This window comes from Equus przewalskii, chromosome 1 (genome assembly GCF_037783145.1).
Source record: "Equus przewalskii isolate Varuska chromosome 1, EquPr2, whole genome shotgun sequence".
In the NCBI taxonomy this organism is placed as follows: domain Eukaryota; kingdom Metazoa; phylum Chordata; class Mammalia; order Perissodactyla; family Equidae; genus Equus; species Equus przewalskii.
Window position 1 is genome coordinate 158,215,984 of NC_091831.1, and position 27,448 is coordinate 158,243,431.

The following is a 27,448-nucleotide window of genomic DNA, read 5'->3' on the forward strand; positions in this document are numbered from 1 at the left end:
TAAGATAAAAATCTTAAGACCACATTTTGCCTTTCCATTCTTATTTCCCACTATTTTTCTACATATACACTTATATGCTAGCCAAAAAAAAAGACAACTTACTATTATCATATATTTTTTTCTCATCTGGCCTAGCCAATGCTGTTGCCTTCAAATTATACACCGTATGTATTTCATTTCTTTGCCTTACCAAAATCTTACTTATTCTCTAAGATCTACATCAAATGCCTCTTCATAATCTGAATATTTATTGAGCATATGATATACCAAGTAATGTGGTAGTATTAGAGAACCAAAGATGAATAAGACATAATCTCTATCCTCAAAGAACTCACAACAGGGGCTGGCCCTGTGGCTGAGCAGTTAAGTTCGCACGCTCTGCTTCGGTGGCGCACAGTTTCACTGGTTTGGATCCTGGGCACAGATGTAGCACCACTCATCAAGCCATGCTGAGGCAGCGTCCCACATGCCACAAGTAGAAGGACCCAGAACTAAAATACACAACTGTGTACTGGGGGGGCTTTGAGGAGAAGAAGGAAAAATTTAAAAGAAAAACCAAAAAATCACAACTGACAACAAGTAGGAGTATATTTGCGTATACATGTGGGGAGAGGGTGAAGAGTAGGGACTATAACAATAGTGACATATGTAATCAATTATAATACAAGGTGATATGTGCAATGAAATAAGCAGGGGGCAATTACAGGAACACAGATGAAAGGGACTTGACTTAGGAGGAAAAGTTATCAAGGAAGGAGTTTCTTAACAGATGAGGAGAAAGTAAGAGGGAAGGTAAGGTGAGCTACAAGAAAGGGGTATTCAGGCAGCGGGGACAGTTAAGAGATAAGGCAAAACAAAGCAGAGCAATGAGAAAGAGCATGAGACGTGTAGAGGAAACAAGTGGTTTTGTAGTTCAGCCTTGCCAAAGTGTAAGTCACAAAGAAAAAATTAGAGGGAGATGAGATTGAAGGGATAGGTAGGGGCCAGACCCTCCAAGGAGGGCCTTGAATGCCACGTTAAAGCACTTTCTTATAGGGAGATGAGGAGCCACTGAAACATGGAATGACACAATCAGAAGTGTATTTTGGTTAACTAATTCTGGCTGTTGGATAGAGAATAGACTTGGGGGAAGAGGAGGCAGAGGACACAGAAGCAAGTTAGGAGGCTACTGTCGTAGTCCAGAAAAGAGTTGTATAGTGGATATTGGCTAATTCTTTTTCTGCTCAGCAACCAAAAGGCCCCTTCCTGTATTGGGGGAATAGCTCAAAATAAGAGTCTCCTTTGGGAGGCTGGATCTTACCTCCCTTTAGAGCCGGGGTGGGGAGAGGCGGGGATTGGAGTGGGCTTCCACCTCCTCTTCCTAGCACAGACAAAGTACACACGTGACCTAGGCTAGTTTAAGTGGACACTCCTGTGGAGAACTTCGACTTTGCAGAGGTAACCAACCAGTCAGACAATATTCAGCAATGGTAGACACTAGCGTTCTCCTGTGGCATCCTAAACAGACTGTTCAGTGGCATGACCTTGGCCATGTTCTCTTAGACATATTCTCCAAGTCTCTAACCTCCCTTGGTTTCCTTTGTTTTCTAAACCACATTCTCTAGCATTCCCACTGATTTTGTGAGCCATACAGTATCCTCTCAATAAATTTCCTTTCTGCTTTAGTTAGCCAAAAGATGATTTCTGTTGTTTGCAACCAACAATCCTAACAAGATGATTAGGGCCTGAATCATAGCAATGTGGTTCAAAAGGTAATGATGAGAAGGAAGGGAGAGAGCCAAGTAATACTTAGGGGATAAAAGTCAGTAGAATCTGGAGTTCAGAGGGAAAGATGAGTTCAGCAATGTTGAGTTTAAGCTGCCTATAGCAATTAAGCAGTGATATTCAATAGGAGGTTGGGATGTATAAATCTAAAAGTTGGCTTGGTGATAGATTTAGAGTTATTAGTATCTAAATGGTAGTTTTTTGTTTGTTTGTTTGTTAGAGGAAGATCAGCCCTGAGCTAACTGCCGCCAATCCTCCTCTTTTTGCTGAGGAAAGCTGGCCCTGAGCTAACATCCATGCCCGTTTTCCTCCACTTTACATGTGGGATGCCTACCACAGCATGGCGTGCAAAGCGGTGCCATGTCTGCACCCAGATCCAAACCAACAAATCCCAGGCCTCTGAAGCGGAACGTGCACACTTAACCGCTGCACCACCAGGCTGGCCCCCAGTAGTTTTAAGAGTGGAGATTATCCAGGGAGTGTGATAAGCAGAGCAAGTATACGAAAAACTATACCAATGCTGTTGGGGAGACAAGAAAGAATGTTGGGAGGGGGCCTGCCCCGTGGCCGAGTGGTTAAGTTTGCTCGCTCTACTTCGGCGGCCCAGGGTTTTGCCGGTTCAGATCCTGGGCACAGACATGGCACCGCTCATCAGGCCATGCTGAGGCGGTGTCCCACATGCCACAACTAGAAGGACTCACAACTAAAAAAATATACAACTAGGTACCGGAGGGCTTTGCTGAAAAAAAAAGGAAAAAAAAAAAAGGATGTTGGGGTCTATAAGAACTGGAGAATCCATGGCCATTCCAAAGAGAGTAGTTGATATTCAGCTCTAGTTAAGTGTTGCCATATGGTACTCTGCACATCCAAGGTTAAGAAAGAACTTCACATTTTTCAAAAGCTAGAAATATAGAGTTTTACATAAATCTTCTAGGTTTTAAATGTAGATAACTAATTTTTTAAAAAATGTTTTATTATTTAAAAACACTATGCAGGCTAAACAAAACACTTAGCTGGAAACCCAATTGTTGAAATTTTTGTTGTAGAGAGTGCAAAAAGGAAAAACCAAGGAAAACATCAGGATTTAAGAATCAGAATAAGCCATACCTACTAACCAGGTAGAGGAGGAAAAGCTATAGAAGGAAGGGTGCAGTGTCACAGAAGCAAAGAGGGCAGAGTTTTGCAGGGGGAAAGAGTGATCAATTCTATTGAACAAAGCAAAAATGCCTAATAATATAAGAACTTTAAAATGTCCATTGGGTTTAATAATTGAAAGCCTCTTGATCCCTACTTTTCATTGTCAAGCCAAAAGTAATCATAGCATTTTTGTTAAGTACTCTCTTAGTATAATTATCTTCTACTCTGTATTTTAGTTATAATTATACATGGAGGTATAATGAGCTTTGATGTAAGAGGGACCTGAGTTCAAATTTCTACCCCACCAAGTAAATTAACCTTTCTGAGTCTAGTTCATTCCTCTGTACAAAGGGGGATCAAGTTATAGAGCCATAATGAGGATTAATGAAACACCTAGCACAATATTTGGCATATAACCACTACGTCCTAGGAGGTACTCAAATGTTGCTGGACAGATAGTTGGGAAAAAATTTTGTTTTTGCCCGTGTCTCTAGCTACCTAGAAGATGCTAACCAGCCTTAGAGGGTATCACTATCAAGATTAATGGCCTCCAAAATAACTCATTAATTTCAGGAGGTTAATTAATATCTATGAGCTTGAACCTGCACTCTAACTGTCTCTTCCTCTATATTAAATCTAATTTAAGGCAAACAAGAATAACTACACCTTAGATTCTAGAGTCTGAAGATCATGTTCAACTAACTGGCTTCAGTCAGCCTAAATCTGCTATAGATGTTCTAAGTCACTAGTATCCAACTTTAAGTGGTGAGAGACCTAAGTTAAAACTCTTAGGGATCCAAGGAAGGGTTATAAAGTTTTCAGAAAATCCACTCCCACCTTCAAACACTTTTTTCGCATGGCTTCCAGGACATCACAGGTTTTTGGTTTTCCTTCTACCTCTCTGACCATTTCTCCATTGCTACTCTTCTCCTCTACCAGCCTTTAATTGTTAAAAGTTCACCAAGTTTTGGTCCTAGGCCTTCTTTTCTTCTCATTCTATACTTTCTTTTCAAGAATGTCTAATTCATATACATGGCCTCAATTATTACTCATTATTTTCTTCAACAAATTATCTATATGCTTAAGTCTCTCAGTTATATATCTGGGTCAGATGTCAACTCCAAATTCCAGACTTGTATATATATCCACTTGCTTACTCAATAGCTCTTGGTAGTCTCTCCAGCCTCCTTGGCTGATCCACCTGTCAACTCTCCCAATAAGAGGCTTATGACCTCAAGGAGACTGATTTCTTGGTAGTTTTTCTAGTCTCCTCCATCCCTACCACCACACATACACAGACAAAGGGTAAGCATCCTCCAGCATCTCCTATTCATTCATGACTGCAGAGACCAGAAACTCTCTTCCTTACCACCTATATCCAGTATTTTTAAATCCTTCCTTTACCTCCCAAGCATCCCTCAAATCCAGCCACTTTTGCCTCTATTTCCAGTGTGGATCAATTTACCAACCTCACCTCCCTGGACTATTGCAATTGCCATCTAACTGGATCCTTTCCAATCCGCCTATTAAATTCTCACCTATCCTTCAAAGCCCATTTCAACATCATCATTTCAAAGAAAAGCTTTACCTGACCCCCTCAAGACAAAAAACAGGCAAATTCATTGAGTGTACATTATATGCCAGGCATTCTTCTAAACAATGAAAATGTATTAACATACTGAATTTTCTTAAGCCTGAAATAACTATCTTTATTTCCTAGATGAGGAAACTGAGGAACAGAGAGAGAAGTAATTTGCCCAACATCCCACAGCTCGTGAACAGTGGTGTGAGATTCAAATTTTGGCAGTGTGGCTTCAGAAGTCACATTCTTAACTACCCTACTATACTATGTAACTAGGTTACATGCCCCTATTAAAAATTCTCTTGTATGACCATCAACTGATGATTGGATAAAGAAGATATGAGATATATATATATATATATATATATACACACACACACACACAATGTAATACTACTCAGCCATAAAAAAGGATAAAATTGTCCCATTCACAACATCATGGATGAACCTTGAGGGTATTGTTAAGTGAAATAAGCCAGATAGAGAAAGATGAACTCTGTATGACTCCACTCATAGGTGGGAGTTAAACATGTAGACAACGAGATCTGATTGGTGATTATCAGGGGAAAGGGGAGGTAGGGGTTGGGAACAAAGGGTGAAGTGGTGCACCTACAACATGACTGACAATAATGTACAACTGAAATTTCACAAGGTTGTAAACTATCATAATCTTAATAAAAAGTTAAAAAAATTCTCTTGTGGGGCTGGCCCCGTGGCCGAGTGGTTAAGTTTGCGCGCTCCGCTGCAGGCGGCCCAGTGTTTCGTTGGTTCGAATCCTGGGCGCGGACATGGCACTGCTCATCAGACCACGCTGAGGCAGCATCCCACATGCCACAACTAGAAGGACCCACAACGAAGAATATACAACTATGTACCGGGGGGCTTTGGGGAGAAAAAGGAAAAATAAAATCTTTAAAAAAAAAAAAAAATTCTCTTGTAACATCCATAACTTCTTTTTTGTAGTGCAGATTGAATAACTGATTATATGATTGTTTGATGTCCACTCCTCTCATATTAGAATGCAAGTTCCACAAGGGCAAGGACTGTGTATGACTTGTTCATTCCAATATTCCCTTTGCTTATCAGGTAGTAAGGGGCATTCAATGTACTTTTGTTGAAGGAATGTTTTTTCAACTTCCAGTCAAGGTGTGTGGGAGTGGGGCTGCAGAGGAGTATTGGGGAGGTTCCTGAGCAAAAGCAAGGGCTTCCCTCAGACTGCAGAGATAGTAAACAGGCACTGGCACATTTCCTACCAGAAACATTCAGAAGAGACATTATAAAATCATAAGCATCTTCACTTTTTAGTCTACAGCAGACACAGCTTTTAAATATAGCAAAAGGGATTGCATGCAACACACATAAAAGACGATGATAACCACCACTGAAAGTAACGAAATTTTAGTTATCTCCTTTGGGCTTGGGACCATAAAGCCTAAAGCTGTGGCTGTGGCAAAAAGCGAATGGATGACACTATACCCATGAGTTAAAAATAGGGTATGGATTCATTTTTAAGTCAGCCTCATTGTAATTTTTTTCCAGTAAAACTCTGGAGTTTTGGCCTAAGTCTAAAGACAGAAAATAAGAGGCTAATCTTTAAGGATCACTGCCCTTAGGTCAAGTTAGACTGGATCTGAAGAAGCTCCTCTTCACTGGCACATGGTCACCAAGGTGAAAATAACATTCTGGGTTCCAGATGAGGAATAGCTAACTGGATCCATATATCCACCTTGTATGACGCCACTTTTAAGCATCCAGCATAAGTAACAATATATATAATTTAGGTAACAGAGTCCTGGTCCTTTTTATGCTCCCAACACCAGTCTTGCGTGCTCTACTTTAACTGGGCCAAGTATACATACATTTGTTCAGTCTAACATAAAAATATAAACATTTACTTAATTATTTATGAGGGATTGTTTATGTTACAAAAGTATGTGTGACGGGTTGAAGAAACATAAAGCACTGTTATTATCACACTTGTGCCTCCAGGTACAAAAAATTTCCTCAGTGACAAGGGACTGTCGAAAATTTAGTGAGCTTCTCTGACTTACATTGGCTAAAAAATGGAGTTATTTGCAAGACTGACCAAGTATAGAGCTTAAAGTATTTTACATAATCTTATCTTCAAAAATACTAAGTTAAATAAAAGAAACAAAATATTATTCTTTTTTTCCTTTTGACAGAGATACAAAAAGAAATTTTACATTTTCCAGGTTCTACAACTGCTAAAGGTACCGCTTTAACAGGCTACCGATGCCTACTTGTCTGATGTTGTGGTCAGACAGTTCTCCCACAGGGGTGAGCACTGAACTTTTCAATGGGGGGAGGCTGGATAATGAATGGGGCTTTGAAGTCCAAAAGACCAGAGTCCTACTCCTGGTTAAGTTACCTAACCTTACTAAGTCTTATTTTTTCTCTTCTGTAAAATGAAGCTAACATCACATACATTTCAGGGTTATTCTTAAGCTTAAAAGATAATGTACAATGTTTGGCACATAGTAGGCAAATAAAAAGGAGTTTATTATTCTCTGTCCAATAATTTGAAAAGAATATCACCAAAGGTTTCTCTCAAAGCAAAATTACTCCTTAGAGACTTGGCTGAGCTGATCTGCCAAGCAGAATGGTGGGATACTGAAATAGATGTAAAAGTTTCACAATGAGAATAGCAGGACTGCTGGGCAGGATGAAAGGACTCTAGTACTACTGTGCTGAGAAAGCAGTACAACCCTTTAACCTCAAAACCATGGAAAAGACTTCAACCAGCACTGGTGTCTAGGGCAACATCCAGGTAATTCAATTAATCATTTTTGTGTTAGTAGGAATGATGCCAGTGTCTGTCTCATAGCACTCCATTTACTTCAGAATGCCTGCTTGTGGGAACTTATAGTTTTCCACCTAATGAGGCTGCCCCTTGGTAGTTACATGCCCAGATCCAGCTGCCTCAACTTTTGATTCCCATGACTTTCAGGAGAGTAGTGAATGGAAGGGACCATTACCTATATTTACTTAAGACCTCATGAGAAAGGTCCTCCCAACAAGAGGAACACCTGAAAAACAGACAAAAGCGCTACATTTTACAGGAGAATTGATGTGTAAATAAATAAAGAGCTGACTAATGTGCTCCACTCCCCAGACAAGGGGGGAAAAAAAAGAATGATTGAGTACTGACTGGAAGCAGTGAAGAAAAACATCAAGTGAAAGTTCAGTGTTCATGCACCTTGGTAGCCCCTTTTCAAAAATCTGGAAAAATACCCCCAGTTACTCAGTTTACTTGGGTAAATGTAGAGCTGATAAAATCATATTCTATTACAAAATCCTACTATGATTTGGGCTCTAAACAGGCAGCCAAACTACTGAAATCACTGATTTCTTCCAGAACCTCCCAAAAAGAAATTCCCATATGACTAATGGGACAATTAACTTCCGAATATCCATGTCCCAAAGAAATAATTCCCAAAGATGTAGTATATCCCCAAGTATGGAGGGAAAGAAAAATGAAAGCAAGATATTCCAAAAGTTTCTATAATGACCATGAAAGACAATCTGAGAAATGTGAAAGACTTTTACAGCTCTTGAATATCCTTCCTGTCAGATGAAATTAAGAACTCAGTTAAGGGGCTGGCCCCGTGGCCGAGTGGTTAAGTTCGCGCGCTCTGCTGCAGGTGGCCCAGTGTTTTGTTGGTTCAAATCCTGGGTGTGGACATGGCACTGCTCATCAAGCCACACTGAGGCAGCATCCCACATGCCACAACTAGAAGGACCCACAACGAAGAATATACAACTACGTACTGGGGGGCTTTGGGGAGAAAAAGGAAAAAATAAAATCTTTAAAAAAAAAAGAATTCAGTTAATATATCCTTTCTCAGAAAGTTACTAACATAGTTTTAGGAGAATAACGGACTCTCAAAACAAAATGCATTATTACGAAATTACTAATCACAGGAATACTGGGACACTACCAAAAGGATTAGAACTATCACATTTAAGGCGCTGACATACAGGAGAGAAAAGCAGCACAATCCTATTATTATCTAGCAATTTCAGTAGCATGTCATTTAATTAATGTTTTAAAAAATGAAATAAAGTCTGAAAATACCAAATAAAATGAAGCCATACACAACAAATTTCTCTGGAAATGTATACTGGAAATAAAATCAGGGATGTTTCATTCTTTAAATAACAAAGTTAATCTTTTCTTAATAATTATGCATAAGAGTAAATAATTTTAAAATCCTTGGTGCATCTTTGAAATTTTTTTGTACTTTTATTTGAATGTGACTGAGTCTGCTGTTCTGGGAATTCTTTTCAAACAAACTAGTGAGAACACACTTGGACGGTCTGAATTTGAAGAGGCTAGAACATTGTCTAGGTTCCTTACACTATTCCACTGCTCGGGATATTTTCCTGGATCCATCCCTGCTGAAGACGAATGTAGAGCAATTTGCTAGATCAGTCTACTGTCTGCTTATACCTACTGGATTTTTGATTATCATGGAACATACATTAGTGGGTAGAAATTAAGTGTTTTATTCTTAAAAGTCTCTTGTTGAAATCCGAAGGCAAGAATTAAGATATTTTAAAGTTGACCATTTTGTGACATAAACAACCAAGAGCTTAGTGAAGGACAGAAAGTAATGGACAGTTAAAGGGAAAAAAAAAAATGTTACCCACAGATTAGATTAATGAGAAATCTCAGAGACTAACATACTCTGTAGTTTAAATATAAAACATCCAGTAACTACAAAGAGGTGGAGTTATTTTGCAATACAAATACAGTGAAAATCTTAAAGGCAATATGAAAGAGAAAACACACACAAAAAGCTAAATTGCAGCTTCATATGCTTGCATACACATGACAAAACTGAGAGGTTAAGGAGGGGAAAGGTTATTTAGGATAAAATTTGCATTTTTTTAATTGGTTAAATAAACTTTTAGGCAATAGCAAATGGTTCACACAACAGCTCTCAGGGTCTCTCTGCATTCCTTAAAAGGCCTCAGGAAGATGGAAGCAAAAACGCACAATGTTGGTGAATTAAAACAGAAAGCAAAGTGAACAAAATCCTAAGAGGAGGATGAAAGGAGGACCACCAACTTTGTGAGGAAAAGAATAAAAAATTAATTAAAGAGGAGATATAAAAAGTTAAGCTGAGTAAGATATGAAATGATAGTCTATCAATGAACCAAATGCTAAAGGTAAAATGGTAAATACTAGGTTAGTCACAGTAGTGCAAGGGTAGGTCATGCAAAGACCTGCAGATCAGGGACTTGCTCAAATACAAGTCCAGAAGTGGAGGGACTTCTAGGGGTGAGGGTGGAGGGTCCAGAAAAATATTTGTCTTCTGTTTATCCCCCAGGTATTAGGCTCAATGTAAGCTCAGAGGATAGCTTAACTCTTGCAGGGCTGTGGACAAATAGTAACTTCCAAGCATTTAGCATTCATCCAAACGCTCTGAAAATGTTACAGTATTTCCACAGACGAGAATATCAAATCTCATTCTTTCAATAAGCAAGCACATTTCTTGGCACTCACAAATTAATCTTAAATGGTACTTTGGCTTAGAAAAATCTCACCCTTTTTTAAAGGAGATGTGTACAATGGTTCCTTTTAAAGAACGATCCCCTCATCATCCTACATTACTTATCAGAAACTCGACCTTTCTTCACATAAAACGTCAAGTTTTTCCAGTTTCAACCAAAGCTCTGCAGTAGTGGTTACCACAATACCAAGATTCTTCCACCCCATCACCCAGCTATGCTGCCGATAAGGCTGTCCCAGGGAAATACAAGATCTGTGTTTCCTGGTGATTCACAACTAGCTCAGCAGATTTCTATCTATTTCTATCATTTTCTATCCATGTCTAAATGGATTTTGTCAACTTGGGAACTGACAAAATCAAAGGGCCAGATGCAAAGGACAGATCAAATACGGGGAAGGTGTGAACTGTGCAAGTACCCATACATTATTCCATCAAATCCCTTATCCCAGTGCATTCATTACTCCTTTGCTACTTTAGTTTTAAACCTTTCCCCCAAGCCTGTTTCTTCACACACATGCCTACCCTCTCTTTGGCCAACGCCCTTCATCTTGCTGTGCAGACCCACTGGCATGCCACTCTTGCAACCCAGGTCTTCTTAAATGGAAAATGTTGTTTTCCTTATCATAATTCTTCTTTTAAGGGGTGGGATAATTCCAAAATACTTGGAAGGAGACATTTCTCACGTTCTGGCCCTAAGAGGCCGACCACAATTTGTCCTGAAATCTAAACCAATTTCATGGCCAATACAAAAAAAAATTCCTAAGTAGAAGACATTATCTAATTAAATAACAGAGGACATTAGTATTCAAATCACAAACTCACCTTCTATTATCTAAAGTGCCCCACACAGAGAGGCCCTCAGCTGATGCTAAAGATAACCCAGCCACAGAATCCCTGACTGAATTGATAGGCTCAAAACAACATGAAAAGTAAATAATCTCTGGATGCTGGTGTGATGGTAGGATGCAGGAGACACGGACAATGCAGCTCCTCCGGCTTGTGTTTGGGGCGTTCCACTGTCTACTCTTGAAAAGAAAAACACATCGAGTTCTAAGTCTTTGACTTCTGGCTCACTATGCTCAGTCATTGAAAAGAGACTGGTCCACTAAACACCTATAGTCCTATACACCTCCACTATACAGGTCTTCTTGGAAAAGCTTAATCACTTCAGGACTGCCCTTTAAAAGTTAGGAGCTGCCGCATTTGTACAGCCGCTGCAAAGGCAGGGAAATTTCCTGCAACACTAGACACAGGTAAATAAGGAAACTGCATTCGCTCCTAGGCAGGGGGAGGGGTCTTCTGCCAGGGAAGAGTTTACATAATGCAACAGAAAACCAGTGAGCTCTGCAGACCTGTCAACGGAGATGCAAGGCTTGAGTGCCTCTCTTCCCACCATCTCTAAACACTCTCCAATATCCTGCTCTTCTCTGCCAAAGACCCACAGAAATTACACCTAAGAAGGTACAGTAATCTACACACGCTCACCCCAAGCTTTCCTATTCACTTTTATTATTAAAATAGAAAAACTAAGGAAAAATGAAAGAGAAAGAAGAAACCCCCCCCTAACCTCCCACTTCTGAGTCCAAAGTATGGAGTAACCAAACAGAGCCGGGGAGATTTCCCCCCCTCTTGAAGGGGCAAGGAGAACAAGGAGCTGCCTCAAATCTACACCACGCCCAGTATGCAGTGACAAGCCCTAAAAACTCTACAGCGGCCGGGGCAGTCCCCTTCGCGGCCCGACCTGACTCGAGCCCCGCGGCCCGGCAGCCGCCCTCTCCCCCGGCCTCTCACAAAGGAGAATGGTTCAGTCCAGAGCATCACCCAGCACCTGATCCCTCACAACCGGGGGACGGGCAGGGGGCGGGGGAGCGAGGAGGACGAGTTATTGAAACCAATTCTAAGAGCCTTAGCTTTTTCAAGGACTTCTGGACCAGCACTGAGGAGCGGGTGTGAGCAGAATCCTACCTGAACAAGTCCTGGTGCTTCCTTTCCAGCCAGCGAGCGTTTCAACTCACCCTTTCGGAGAACAAGGCGCCTTCCGGCGGAGCATGGCCAGGCCTCGCCTCAACCTAGCTTGCTAGTAGTCCATTCTCCTTCGGCTCCGCCCACCTACGATCCGCTCCACCAATGGCAGGGCCGAGGCCAGGCCTCTTCCAGCAGGGTAGTGTGAGCGCCATTCAGGAAGTCCCCTGAGGGTGGGAGGTCCTAAAAGGCTGAGAAGGGTACGTAGGCAACCACAGATATGCCTGATTGAAAAGAAAATCTGGCGGTATCTCACCTCTGACCGCTCATTTTACCGGAGTTCAGGCCTCTCGGAGTATTTTTTTGACCCCCGCCATTGGGGGCGCTCTAAACTGAAACTACATTTAGGTACCTGTTTCTGGGAAGCCATCTTGGGTCGGGCTAGTGCCTTGGGCACCGGGAGGAGGAAGGAGTGCTTGAAGAATTTGAAGCCCTTTTCGGTGTTCTGTCGGACTGCTTGCCTCCAGCCCCAACGTGCTTTATATAATCAGAATGCCCTTCAGTCGCCATGGGGAGAAACTGGAATAATGCTGAATATGGCTAGAGGCCACCACCACCCCCCTCTCATAGGAGTGAAGCGATCTCACCAAATCAAAGAAACAAAAATGAATTCTTGGAACGAGAGTGAGTTTTCCTGGTTCCTGGGATAGTCCTTTATAGACACCTCACTCCAGCACATGACCAACATAGGTTATGTGTCTATTCTAGGTGCTTCTAAGCCATACTCTTCACTTGCAAGTTTTCCAGTGTTCTGACTGACGGCACAAAGGGCTGAGTCAGTGGGAAATGAGAGGATTTAGGGAAAATTTTCTTTTTTAAAGGCCTAAATTCATCAATAGACCTAAACTACTTATGAATACAGATAGAGGAAACGATAGAGGAGAAATTATATGTAAGGAGGAGGGCCATTAGGGGACAACCTTGGAAACCAAATTGGCTGCAAAGGGTAATTTTCTAACTACTGCATTTAAATTGGAAAGGAAATAATTTTATTGTAGGTGAAATTCTCTTGTACTCAATGAGAAAGGTTTTCTGCTGTTTCTTAGTGAAAATCTCTACTGCTATTACAACTTGCAAGTTTTCATTTTTTTAACTTGTGAGTGAAGGGAGTCATTCCAGATCATTAAAGGAATTTCTCAAGGAATAACATATTTGCATGGTCTACATGGTAGGAGCTCAGAGACCTTAAGAAGTCATATGAGTCACTATTTTATCAGAACGGTGATAAGACTTGGCCAAATACATTTCCCTGTATATTGAACAAAATCTGTTGGCCAAATTCTCCCCTGGCTACTGCTGTCATTATATCAAACTGGAGGTTAGTATTAGGAGTTATCAAAACAATGTGTTTGTAAATGCATATACAGACATGATCCTAATACTTTCTAGAATAAGAACCTATTATTCTTCTGCTTATTTGGTACAAAATAAATCTGCTGTCGAAGGAACCAGTTAAGGCATCAGAGAAAGGGGAAAGGGTGTGCTTTGTCTAATAATTTCTGTCCCCTTTAATGATCTATAAATAGTATGATTTAAACTGCTATAAATGGTATGATTTCCAATGGTCCTGGCCTTCAAAAACCAATCAACACCCTTAATTATCTCATAACTACTATTCTTTATGTGGCAGTGGGAGATGCACTTTCTATAATTCTTCATGACCATTTCGCTCAGAACATCAGCAATGATCAACAGGTCACAAATTTGCCCAGATACTTTTGTTTCTCATGCTTCCCTTACAATTGGTGAAATACCCAAGTACAGAAGGTTATGAGTGGTGGGTAATAGAACTGGATGTGAGATTTAGGATTAAAAAGACGTGCTCCAAAACAGCAAAATAGTATCCAGTAATGACGGAAAGCAGCAGCTCTAGGGAGAATGCTGTCTTTGACCAACGCTCTAAGGCCTCCCAATCAATGAAGATTGTTTTGGTTGGTAAAGAAAATCTCCTGTACAAAAAATATAAAGTTCCATTTAGTTTTGTCCCTGGAGTAAGGGAGCAGGCTAATCCCAAATTCAACAGCCTCAAATCCTTTGTGGAACGAGGTCAGATTTTAAAAAACAAAACAAAAGCATAATCAAAGCAACACCCCAAATGTCTTCCAACTTGCTGTAGTGCAGTGTTAACTATTACTACTACTACTGAGGGCAGAATCCAGTATAAAATGACTGTTTCTCAAGAAGGCTTCTGGGGCCGGCCTCGTGGCTGAATGGTTAAGTTCGCCCACTCTGCTTTGGTGGCTGGGGCTTTCGCTGGTTCAGATCCTGGGCACGCACACGGCACCGCTCATCAGGCCATGCTGAGGCAGTGTCCCACACAGCACAACCGGAGGCACTCACAACTAGCATATACAACTATGTACTGGGGGGCTTTGGGGAGAAGAAAGAGGAGGAAAAAAGAAGATTGGTAACAGATGTTAGCTCAGGTGCCAATCTTAAAAAACAACAAGGCTTCTGATACCTTTGATACAACTCCCTAGGAGGACAGTATCCACTTAGTTTGGGATACAGTTAGAAATGACACATGAAATATGAGCAGCTTGGATACATGCATATATTTAATAATGAAACAATTCATCAACAACAAAAAAATTAGAAAAATTCATAAGACCTCAGTGCTGTGGAAGAGAACAGGACATCGGAGCAAAAAGATATAGCAACTGACCCAGAAGGCTGCATAATGAGTAAAGCAAAGGCAAATTTGGCTAGGCTAGTATTATACACTCTTGAAAAGGAGAATGGTTGGAGAAGTACCCACTTTTTTGACTGCTTAGAAACAGGCAGCCTTACTGTATGCTGCATGGAATGGAGGCAAGGAGCTAGGGAAGGGAGAGAGGAGAAGGAGAACAATTAAGAATCCAGGGTGAGCAGATGAAAGGGATTGAGACAGAGTTACAAAGAGATGACTCTAAAGCCTTGTGTTTCCTCTGCAGTCTAAAATAAACCTGTTCTAAGTCTTTAAGTATGTCAGTCAAATTCAGTGATCACATAATGAGTAGCACTAGGCACTAAAGGAATGGTGGAGGGAGAGGTTTACAAAAGTTAGGGGATAACATGGTTCCTACTGTCAAGGAGCTTACAACCTATATGGGGAGACAGATTCCACATAACTACAAAACATATTTACAAAGTAATATAAATACAAATAAATACACAGATGAATAAACAACATATGAAAGCTAAGGAGTACTGGGTCAATAATTGTGTAGATGTCCCTAGGTCAGTCAAAGAACGCTTTCTGAAGGAAAAATTTTTCGGACTTTCTGAGTATTGTTAGCAGAGAGTAGGGCATGTGCAAAGGCATAGGAGTAGAAGTAAATATGTCATGTCCAGTAAGCCAACTAGCTTGATTAGAGTAGAAAGTCTAAATAGATCTAGTTAAGAAGTGAGTGTGATGAAATAGTAGGGGTCTATTTGGGGTAAGATACTGCAGTGTTAGCTCTGGTCCCTAAAACAAAATGAACAGGGAAGGAATGTTTTCTTTAAGTAATGATAGTAAGTGGCCACAGGGCCAGGAACAACTCCACTGCTCTCGAAAGTTTTGTAGTTACTCCAAAAGAGAGAAACTAGCAATGGGATGTTAGAGAAGTATTCAGCATCCTTGAGCAGTTCAACTAGAAGGAAATGCCTTCTGCAAGAACCCTTACAAGTGGCAAGTGAAAAAACTCAAATGAAATTCCTAGGCAAAGGATCTATCATCCAAAGGCCAGCCAGATCCCAGGAATCTCAAGTGCTCAGGCAGAATGTCCTAGACCCTTGTCACTAATTCTTGCTGGGGAGCAGATTGTGAATGCTTATAAAAGAATTTATTTATTTTGAACTACTATGACAATCAACTTTGATTCTAACACGCTAGAAATTAAAATAGGAGGATGAGAAGAGCCCTAATCTATAGGGAATGCTCACGTCCCTGAAGAAGGACAGGTCAGTAAGGGCCCAAATTCTCCCCTGGTCTTTAAGTGGAAAGGCAAAACATCACACCTTGAAAAGAGGCTTTTCTCAGCCAAAGCAAGTAAGACCTCTTTCTTTAAGCCTATTGATCTGAAGTTGTTCCAGGAAGGAAAAAAAGAGTCCAGGCCAGATGTTCAGCAGCAGCCAGAGTTGGACCCTACTTCACGAGAGTTCCGCTGGGAGGTGCTGGATCCCACTGATGTTGAAATACACTGTTGGGGACCAATCTTGATGCCGTTTGCCTGTAAAAGAAAAAAGGCAACAGTTCCCACCTCAATGCTAAATTAAATGGGAGAAAGGAGAGGGATAAAAGGAGAAATCATTAATTACATTTTCTAAAAGCAGATATGACCTTGGCAGGTAACCATGTGCCCTAGACGGACTGTGGTGGAACAATAACCTTGTGACAGTAAAGATGAGATGACCAGCAGTGGTATAAGTATTATAGATGCATAGAAGGGACTTTTATACCCATTTTTAAGGTGACGGTTAAAACTTATGTTTCACAGCTATGTGCAGAACCAGGATGTGAGGTAAGAATAGGTAAGAGTAGGAGGAAGCAAGAGTTGAAGTAGCATATTAGCATATAATTCTTTTTTGTTTTGCCCCAGAGTTTGCTTTATAGAAATGGCCCTGCTAAGCAATTAAGAATTACACCTCCCTCATGTCCTAGAATAGTAAAAAAACTGAGGTTGAGAAGAAAACCTCTCATACTGTATAAGCCTTTTAGATCACCAACTAATTTCTTTAAGCATTCTGGGTCTCAGACTTGAGAGAAAAACAGAAAATAATGACAGGTTTCTGTGTACCTACATAAAAAAATCAAGTATGAATTGGTATAGCTTCAAATAATACAATGTTAAGGAATGCTTACATTCTAGGGAGCTTCCTATACTGTTTAAGACAAAGCAAAGTTAACTGTCAGCCCCCTGACCCTTTCTCACCTCGTTGTGGACATCAAATAAACCCTGCTGGATCTTCCTATATATTTCTTTGGCTGTGTTAATGAAGGCCTAAAGGAGAAATAAATTATATTATTAGGCTCAAGTTTAGGTAGAGAAAGGAGGAAAGGATACAAATATTATTCCTATTTGGATTTTTGAGGTAAATTAGGAACCATTAGGAGAATGGAGTAAAAACACAGAAGGTCCCCCAAAGTCCCTGTAAAAGCCATTGAGAGTAGCTTCAAACAGAGAAAAGGGATTATAGGGTATTTTGGTACCAACCCAAGATGTTCCTAAGGCTCCTAGGTTGGTACCATCTGCAAATAAAACAAACATGCTCTTCCCTCCATTTTTATTGTTACTTTGTTACTGAAGTCAACTCTAGGTTTAGGAATGACTACAGGAGAACTCATCAGACCATCCAACTAAAGTGATTTACAAGGAACAGTGGTGTCTAACCCACACTTACTAATTAACATTACCCAAAGCAAAAGTAAAACCTCAGAAATCATGGTAAAAGAAATGAGACATTTCTCTTCTAGGGAGACACACGGTCACTCTGACCACAAGGCATCCTTTCCTTACCCACGTCTTATAGGAGAATAGAATTCTGAATAAAAGGACAAAGATATGGCGTAATCTCTGAGAAGCTTTCCCTGCTTTTTTCCAAATAGTACCTCTTCAACATTACAGGCTGTTTTAGCTGAAGTTTCCATGAATATAAGACCATGCTCCCGAGCAAAGGCCTCTCCTTCTTCTCTCTTCACATCCCTACGGGACTCTAAGTCACTGAAAGAGATTAATTGAAGAGAAAACTAAAAAAAGATCCAAGTGAAAAAAGAAACTCTTGTTCTAAAAGAAACCCATAGCTGTTTCAACTGCCAGTTAATCCATAAAGAATGTAGATCCTACATGATACTCTCTTGTACAGGGCTACTGAAATCTGTAGCCTCTTGGAAAATATTCTTCAGATTCATGACAGCTGCTGCATGGTTGAGGATTATACCTTACTCTATTACAGAGAAAAAGCTTTATAAAGGGTTAGCCAAGCCCTATAGTTACTCAAGGCTTATGCCCTATACTTCTTTTTTAAGAGATCCAGCGAGAGCAAAGGAAAGATGAAAGGAAAATTCCAGTTCTTAGAATGTAGAAAAGCCATAGATGTCCCATCCCATAGTAATGAGTGTCTTCCTCTTTTACTAGAATCAATCCACAAGAAGAGAGAGAGCAAGAAATAAGGAGAACACAGTTGCTTAACTCTCACTATTCTCATTATTAACATGTTATAATAGCAGCTTACCACCAGGGAAATGAAGGATTCAGAGAAAATGATATGGATAAAATTAGGTGACAGAGCCAAGGACTGAGAAAGGGAATAAAGTGGCATGGAAAGACTTTATGAAAGACAGAATAAAAGGCTGCAGGACAAGGTAAGGATGGACTGTTTGGTTTTCATTTTTCAAATTGGAAATTTTCATTTGGGAGGTTTCCAGTTTCTCAACCATGAAAAAAAATCAAGGAGTAAGTCCATTAGAGAACCACAAATCTACAAAATGTGTATTTATTATTCATCAGCAGTGTGAAGACCAGGGGAGAACTATCCACCTAAATGTCAACACTCCCAAATTTGTACCTCTAGCCCTGATGCTCCTCTGAGCTCCAGATCTGTTTGTTCATTTGTCTGTTCTTTATTTCCACTCTGATGTGTAAAAGGCACCTCAAACTTACATCAAAATGGCACTTGATCTCCCCGACCCTGCACCAACCTGCTTCTGCCCTAGGCTTCCACATGTCACGGCACAAGCCAAAAACCAAGATGTTATTATTAACACCTTTTCCTCCTTCATTCCAAATACACAATCCATGTCAAAGTGAGATACTTCCAAAAGGTACCTTAAAATCATCCTTTTCTCTCTCTCTCCAGTCACTGCCACTGGACTGCTGCCACTGAGACCCCACCTCAACTCCCACTCCCCTCCAGGGTAAGCTTTTGAAAACGGATCAAGCCACTTCCCTACCTAAAACTCTTAAATGCTTCCTACTGTAATTAGAATAAAACCCAAACCCCTTACCAAGGCCTGTAAGTCCTATAAGACCTGGCCCCTGCCTACTTTTCCAACTTCATCTTGCACCATTCCCCCTTGACTCAGTCCAACCAGACCGGGTTTCTTTTAACACCATAAACATGCCAAGCTTCTTCCCAGTTCAAGGCTTTCACGGTTTGTTCCCCCATCTGATACTTTTTGTTTTTTTAATCTTTGCCTACCGAACTCCTACCCATGCAGCAGATTCCAGCTTAAATATCACTCTTAATCAAAAACACAGACCCTATTAGTCTCTTTCACAACACCGTTTTTTCCTTTCACTGCATTTCTCACAATTTGTAATGAGCCATAAATCATTCTATATTTAATATCTATGTCCCTACTAGACTGTAAGCTCCATGGGAGCAGGTGCATGACTCTCTTCACCTTGCACACTCAGGGTGTGGCACAGTGTAGGATACAGTGGGTTGTCCAAAAATCTGTTGAACCAATAAATGAGTACAATTAGTCTGCGGCCACAGTCCTCAAGGCACTCTAGGTACACTCTAGGCAGTACTATGAACTTACAAAGGTGCCACACGATACTTTAAGTTTTTGAGGGAAACATAGCAACACTCAACATCAGACCACCACATGAATTACAAGCTTAAAATAGTTTGCAGTGTTAACATCAGATCACCAGAGATTCCATTCAATATTTGCCTATCTTTGTGAAGCTCAGTTTTTGGCAGTTGCTGTGATAAAAAGCAAGCACTGTGCAAAAATCAATTTGGAAGAGGAAATGAGAGTGGCAGTGTCCAATCTTGATTCCAAAGTTTGAGAAGCTATGCAGTGCCTGACCGGCACATACAGTCACTAGTAAGTAATTATGGCTATTTAAGAATGAAATAAAAAAATCTTTTTCTTTTATGTTTTTCATTTTTCAAACAGTTACTAAGTTGTTATGACAAAAATACTTGTTCTATTTTTAGATCTAACTATTTAATAACAATACTGTTAGGTATTTCTTTTGGCTTATGAGTGCCATAGAAAATTTACTGAGGATAACAAGTGTTGGTGAGGATGTGGAGAAACTGGAACCCTTGCACACTGCTGGTAGGAAAGTAAAATGCTGTAGCCGGTATGGAAAACAGTATGGCAGTACTCAAAAAATTAAACATAGAATTACCATAAGATCCAGCAATTCCACTTCTGGGTATATACCCAAAAGAATTGAAAGGAAGGACCCAAACAGATATTAGTATGCCCATGTTGACAGCAGCATTATTCACAATAGCCAAAAGGTAGAAGCAACCCAAGTGTCCATCAATGGATGAATAAACAAAATATGGTAAATACATACAATGGGATACTCTTCAGTCCTTAAAAAGGAAGGAAATTCTGACATATGCTACAATATGGATGAACCTTGAGGACATTATGCTAAATGAAGTAAGTCACAAAAGGACAAATACTGTATGAGTCCACTTATATGAGGTGCCTAGAGTAGTCAAATTCATAGAGACTGAAAGTAGAATGGTGGTTGCTAGCTGGTGGGATGGAGAACATGGAGTTAGTGTTTAATGGGGACTGAGTTTCAGTTTGGGAAGATGAAAAAGTTCTGGAGATGGATGATGATGACGGTTGCAGAACAATGTGAATATACTTAATGCCACAACTGTAAACTTAAAAATGGTTAAAATGGTAAATTTCATGTCATGTACATTTTACCACAGTAAAATTCTTTTTTTAACTGAGATACTAAGAGCACTATAAACCAAAAAAGTTTGGGGACCAAGTGATTCAATGTCCACAGAGTACCTAGAGATGACTCCTGGTACTTATTATTTATACAAATAAAATTTTACCTCTTATTTCCAATCAGCATGATAACCATGTTGGAGCTAGAGTGCTGCCGGGCATCCTCTAACCATGAGGTCAGGTGGTTGAAGGTTTCACGCCTACAGCAGAAAAGTTTAGAAAATGGGTCAGAGGCCCATTCAAAATGCCAAAGCAAGTCCAAATGTAGGGGAAAAGGGGGAAAGCTATATCTGTAAAGATAAATATTAGAGAGGCTCTTTAGCATTCTTACCAGAATCAGCAGATAGCAAAGAAAAAGATTTCGAGAACATGGGGAAGTCTTTCCCACCCCCCAGATCTGACTCACCTTGTAATGTCGTACACCAGCAGGGCTCCAGCTGCTCCTCTGTAGTAGGAACGGGTGATTGAACGGAAGGATTCTTGCCCAGCCTTTCCCACCAAATGGCAACAAAAATCCCAACAAAACCAGGTTATTGCCAGAGAAATGACTTGGTCACATGCCACTCTAACACAAAGGACTTAATTTTAAAAAAGAACTTCTATTAAGAAAAGAGAATTAAGGAAAGGAAACACGACTGCCCAGGGAGAATCCCAGGTGGGAAACGAATATTTTTCAGTGGGAATCCAATTGATATTTTGGGTGGATTTCAATTCTTCCTGTGAGACTGTCCATCAAATTGCTGAATATTTAGCATCTCTGGTGCCCAGTCACTAAATGTCAGCAGCACCCCACAGTCAGTGTGACAATCAAAGACATTCCCCAATATCCCCTAGGAGAGAACCACAGGAAATAAGACTAGAAACTTAAGAGTATTTTCAATTCCAACATCATGTTGAACACATCACATTAACCTTTCTTTTCTGTTTCTATTCTTTTATCTGTAAAAAGGACAATTATCTTAGAATGCCAATACTCTGTCTAATGGAAGTTTCATTCAATGGATCAATGTAGAAAGTTAGTCAGATACAAAGCACTTAAATTGGCATATTCTAATTGACCTTTAGTGTTCCACTAATAAAGGTAGGACTACCAAGATGTCCCTTGTTGAGATCTTGTCATGGCAACTAGGAATAAGGAACAGGGAAAGACGACCAGGGCTCAGGGCAGTTTTCCTAAAAAATCAGCTGTCCACAAGACAGACACTACATTATAGGTAGGAATCTCTTAAAAATTTCAAAATAGAAAACTCCAATATTCTAAAACATGGTATCTCTTTATGATTCAACAAAAATTAGTAGAATTTCAAAACAATTAGTAAAAGAGAGCAGACGAGAACCAGACCAGTTGCAACACAAGTGACTATCTGGCCACGTGGTTCTTCACATGTGGTTTCACATGTGTCAACAGAGCAGCGGCTCTCAACTTTCTTATTTCATGATCTAAACATGTCGCACATTACCACTTAAGGAAAAATAAAAAAAAGCCAGCAAGCCAACACTTAGACACATTCATGACCATGACCATATCACTAACTGGCAGCTATTGGGTCTCCTAGCATCAAAACATCTACTTTTGGGGTCTGGCCTGGTGGTGTAGTGGTTAAGTTCACATACTCTGCTTCGGCGGCCTGGGGTTGGCAGGTTCAGATCCCAGGCATGGACCTAGCACCACTCATCAAGCCACACTGTGGCGGCATCTCGCATAAAATAGAGGAAGATTGGCACAGATGTTAGCTCAGGGCCAATCTTCCTCACACACACACAAAAAAAACCCAAAAAAACCCCAACCCATCCATTTTTGGAAATGGGAGAGGTTGAAGTTAAAAAGGCAAAACCTAGCTAATACCTGTCTTGATACCTATAGGCTTCACTCTGTCACTTCCTCAGAATATGTCCTATCGGCCTCTTCAGGCAGCCAAATCTACCTTTGCGGTAATATAAAAACCAGGGGATAGTAAGAGGAGAGTTGTAATACCTAATTGGATTAATACTGACAAAGAACCCTGGGCCCCACCAATGTAAGGAGAAAGGAACAAGTGGCAGCTCTTCAGAAGCAAGTTGGGACGTTTCAGAGGGATCTGGCTAGTGTTACCAATATCAGAGATGTGAAGTGATTCATGTTCCTACAATATGGTGAGAAGAAGAATCTGATCAGAAGGGCAAAAGGCTATTAAAATGCTTGGAAATACAACCAACAAAGTACAGGACAATATCATCCTAGTTAAAAGCACCTGATCAATCAGTCATCCAAAAGTGGTAACAACTCTGGAGAACACCTGAAAAGGACTCTATGCAAAAAGACCCTGGAGTAGCAAGTAATGGCTTTTAAGACAGACACCTGCCTGTTTTGGGGGGCATAGGGGTTGGGGGGAAGAAGGAGGGGAAAGGGGGAAAAAGAAAAAAAGTAAAAATCACTGTGCTCTGCTTGTAGCTATAAGGGCTTCAGCTCTCAGTTCTGAGAAGAAAGAGAATTAAATAATAAGGAAACAAAAAACAGGAAGAGATTTTACGTGAATATTAGGAATTATTTGCTAGCTCCCTTTAACTTAGAATAGAGACTAGGATATTATTTTCCTTAGGGGAAAGAAAGGTACAAACCAAATGAGACAATGCATATGAAGGCAATTTATCAGGAAGAAGCAAAATTACACTAAGTCAGGCTAAATTTTGGCAGTACGACATTTATCAAATTTTAAAATACGCATAACCTTTGACCTAGAATTTCCATTTCCGAACAGGCATTCCACAGAAATTCTCAAACATCTGCATAAAGACGTAGTAAATAAGAACGTTCAGTGAAACTTCAAAATGGTGAAAAACTGGAAACCTAAATTTCCATTAATGAGAGGATAGTTAAATAAATTAGGGTACAGACATTCTATGATTCTGTGCAGTGGTTAAAAGGAATGAGGTAGATTGAAATGTACCAACATGGAAAAGCCTCAAGACATGGAAGTCTTAAACCACAGGGAATGTTAAATAAAAAACCTAAGTTACACAGCTAGGACTACTTTACCACAATTCTACACACGTAAAAACTAACAAAAACAAAACTACTACCATATATTTGTATACGTTTAAATGTGTGTGTCTAAATGCAAAGAAAAAGTCTGAAAGCGTAAACACTAAATCATTAATAGTGGTTTACTCTGGCAAAGCAGAAACCAAGATTGGGAGGGAGAAGTGGTTTATGTGTGTGAGGGGACATTCAATTTTTACTCCATGCACTTATATTATTTGATTTTATTTTTGCTAGAACTCATATATTACTTGGGTAATTTAAAACAAAAATAAAAAGATATGACATTCAGAATTTTCAACCGTAACAGGTGGAAGTGAAAGCTTCCCTACCTTTTTGCTTTCATCTTTCCCCTACTCTCATTTCCACCATGAGCCCCACCCCCAGAGCCCTTTTCCCCTGCGCCAGCCTTGACTGTTATATTTGAGCTGTGGTCAGGGACTAAATTATTTTGTCCTTTCTCACCGTATCCCAGATTTGCAGTTTGATTTGTTTTCCATCAATGTTGACCATACGGGCCCCAAACTCCACACCTGTCAGCGAAGATCAAGAGAGAGAATATGATTTTCATGAACAATGGCCATGCTGAGTGAGAAGTTCACGCTTTTCCTCAATGTGCTAACAACTCACTCATTCTCTGTCTGCAATCAGTGCCACTAAGCCCATTACCACTGCCTACTTGCTCCAATTAATTCTGTGTTCTTTAAAGTTTCATTTCCCTCCTAGAATTAAAAACAGTGTTCTGTGGCTGGCTCTGTGGCCAGGTGGTTGGGTTCTCACGCTCTGCTTCGACGGCCCAGGGTTTCGTCGGTTCAGATCCTGGGTGGGGACATGGCACGGCTTGTCGGGCCACGCTGGGACAGCGTCCCACGTCCCACAGCAGGAAGGACCCACAACTGAAAAAGTATACAACTGTGTGCTGGGGGGCTTTGGGGAGAAAAAGGAAAAGTAAAATCTTTAAAAGAAAAAACAAAAAAACCCCAGTGTTCTGAGTGATAATGACCTCAGAAATGTAACCAAAAAGCAGGTCTGGGGATAAAACTAATTAAGTCAAATAGAAAAGATGAATAAATTTTTAGCAATGTTAATGCTTAAATTTGACTAGGTAATGTTTAGTTTGTAAATTTTTAAAAACATCTAAAAATTTTGAAAATATTTCCCAACATTTTCTCAGAGTCACTCTCGTGTCCTCTATATAAAACAGTATTTCTTTTTTGCAATTCTAGAATTTTTTGAGAAAAGAACCTATCTAAGAAATAAGTTCTCAAGAATGATAACTTTCAGATCTTCAATAATTCCCAGAGGTCATCGGAAAGAGCCTCCCTCTTAGGAATAGGGAAACACACAGTCTGAACAAAGGTTTTGGTTCACCTGGCATTCATCTTCTTTCAAGGCAATGCCATGACAAAACTGAAAAATCGAAGATCACTTGCATTAAAAATCTTGATCAAAAATCAGACAATTCATCTTATTTTCTTTTCTTTATACAGTACTTGAGGAATTCTGATTTCCAAGTAAGAAAAAGCACTAATCTAGCTTCCAATAAAGGACTGATATGTGCCTATTCAGTGACCCCATGCACAATATATCCGGAATCTCTCTCTCAACTCTGAGGTGCTATAGTCAATAAGAAATATATGAAAATTGTTTCTTACTATTTTAGGCTGCTTCATCAAGAAGAGTGATACCCTACTAAAAAAAGTCACTCAATTTTTTCTTTTTTCTGGACAACAGGAATAGAATTTCAATGGGGAACAATTAAAAAATAAAATTTTTGATTCCTTTTCTGCAACTTCCTCTAGTTACACACTCAGAGACCATTATATTTTGCGTCTATTTTCTATACAACTGCCTGTTTATCTTGGTACAGAAGGCTGAATTCAGAAAGAAACGCGGCCTATATTGGACACCGGGGAAAACCTGATTGATATTTCATTCATCTGCTTTAAAACTTGTCATTTGTTCCCATTACCTTCGGGTGTTTCAAAACTTGGCACCTTTTTATTCTCTAGCTTTATTTTTTGCCACTCTTCACTTCAAACTTCACACTCCAGCCATATTAAACTACTTTCAGTTTTCCAAAGGTAGCCTGGTCTCTGCCATTCCCAAGCCTTGCACATGTTTATTGCGTTTTGCTCTGATCACTTTTCCCTCCTCTCTACACTTTTGCCTGGATAACGCCTGCTCATTCTTCAATTTTCAGCCTTTCTTGAGAGAGGTGGAAGCCTTCCCTTCCCTCTTGCAATAGGAATTTACTCGTCAGGATCTGCTCCCAGCCACACCTCCTACATTGGAAGACTGTAAATTACTGGGCAGGCACAATGTTTGCCTGGTTCAGCACTGTATCATTAGCACCTATCACAGTGTGGGTGTTCACATGGTATGCATTTACAAACACATTTTCCTATTGATGCTATCCTCTAAATCCTTTTCTAACCCCATTAGTTATCTGTCTCTGAATAAGTCCCGTGGGAGCAGTAGTAGCTTCAGATTTCCATAAAGTAGGACTTTGAAGTGACAATATAGTAAGAATGCAAACTAGCGATTTTGTTCAGAAATTGCATCTGCATGGCAAGAAGGCTAGTTTTATATACGTAGAATCTTTATTTGGGCTGGGGTTATGGAGATTATAGGGAAGAAGTTGCTAACGCCCCAGCAGGCCATGCCTTGACACAAATGCGAGGGACATGTTTATATTTACCAGGATCACCAGTGCTTTTGGAACTCGACCATACTCTTTTTCTTTAAAAGGAAAGTTGTTAGTTTCATCTACCCTTTAATTCTAAGTCTGGGATGGCTCTTCAATTGGCTTCTTCCTCTCCAACACATAAAAAAATCCATGTATTGGTGATTACTTTGAAAAACGTGAGGTTAGCACTAATTTACCGCAAAGCGAGGTTTTGAATAAGTAGTTATGCTTCCGTGGGATTTCCCATAAAGACACAAATGGCATTTGGGGAAAAAAAAGTCCTACGGCAGCTGATCCATACCTCACACTCACCTCTAAAGCGACCTTTCAATTATTTACTCCCCATTACACTACTCCCCATGTATTAGCATTTGATTAACCACTCTTCATTTAACATAACTTTGGACTAGTTTAAAAGTAGGGAGAGGTAACTTTTTACTTCAAACACTGAAAGCTGCTAACTTTCCAGTTTACCTAGTTAGATTTTATTATCTGTTCTGGGACAGGTAGACGCACTTACCTATTGTGAGGTCGTGGACAGGCTGGAACCGCTTGTCTGTAAACTGCAGAAGGAGACATGACTTCCCCACACCTGAAAGAGGAGGGCGAGCGTTCTAGGAGTCACGCGGCCGATCAAACAGTCTGCCACTCCGGACGTCCCGGACTGGGGAAGGGGAGCCCCGAGCCCCGCCCCCGCCAGCCCCGCCCCGCCCCCGCCCGCTCTTCTCGAAATCGCCCAGCCCACTAAATGAGCCCCGCCCCCACAGCCCAATTTGGGAGCTTCGGATCCCCGCCCCAGCCTTGAGGGCAGCCGCCCGCGGGTTACCTGTGTCCCCGATGATGATGTACTTGAAGAGATAAGCATAAGTCATGGTCCCGTTTCCTCTGGATTCCGGGTCCGCCCGACTTCTACGGCCACTTACCTCCGGCCTCTCTAGCCACGCAATCTACCGATCTCCGGCCCCTCTAGTCCAGATCACGTCTCTATTGCTCTCCCCCGAAATCGTTTCTTGGTCAG

At 40.5% G+C, this 27,448-nt stretch overlaps 2 protein-coding genes across 7 annotated transcripts in view; both read right to left on the minus strand.

Moving 5' to 3' along the window:
• The window catches only part of CHD8 (chromodomain helicase DNA binding protein 8), a 58,324-nt gene extending 45,805 nt beyond the window's left edge, over positions 1–12,519 (minus strand). For 2 of the 6 annotated variants that reach the window (XM_070585854.1, XM_070585830.1), the window contains exon 1: positions 12,036–12,107. The gene's annotated coding sequence lies outside the window, so the exon portion shown is untranslated. Of the gene's footprint in view, positions 1–11,985; positions 12,234–12,394 lie in introns of those variants that run through there. The other 4 variants (XM_070585843.1, XM_070585822.1, XM_070585804.1 and 1 more) reach the window with 3 other exon arrangements.
• Positions 12,520–14,582: 2,063 nt separating this feature from the next.
• RAB2B (RAB2B, member RAS oncogene family) lies at positions 14,583–27,392 on the minus strand. Its single transcript, XM_008528801.2, has 8 exons — positions 27,257–27,392; positions 26,951–27,022; positions 24,207–24,274; positions 21,129–21,211; positions 20,830–20,922; positions 17,615–17,726; positions 16,938–17,006; positions 14,583–16,235 (listed from the first exon to the last, which is right to left on the minus strand). The coding sequence occupies exons 1-8, from the start codon at positions 27,300–27,302 to the stop codon at positions 16,128–16,130; spliced, it is 651 nt and encodes a 216-aa protein (XP_008527023.1). The 5' UTR covers positions 27,303–27,392; the 3' UTR covers positions 14,583–16,127.
• Positions 27,393–27,448: the final 56 nt, after the last annotated feature.

Excerpts from the sequence above, each read along its gene's own strand:
- RAB2B (XM_008528801.2), bottom strand. The coding sequence starts at position 27,302 with ATGACTTATGCTTATCTCTTCAAGTACATCATCATCGGGGACACAG. Across the intron at positions 24,275-26,950 it reads TGTCCACGACCTCACAATAG|GTGTGGAGTTTGGGGCCCGT; the intron begins GTAAGTGCGTCT and ends CTTCGCTGACAG. Across the intron at positions 17,727-20,829 it reads ATGCTGATTGGAAATAAGAG|TGACTTAGAGTCCCGTAGGG; the intron begins GTAAAATTTTAT and ends AATCTCTTTCAG.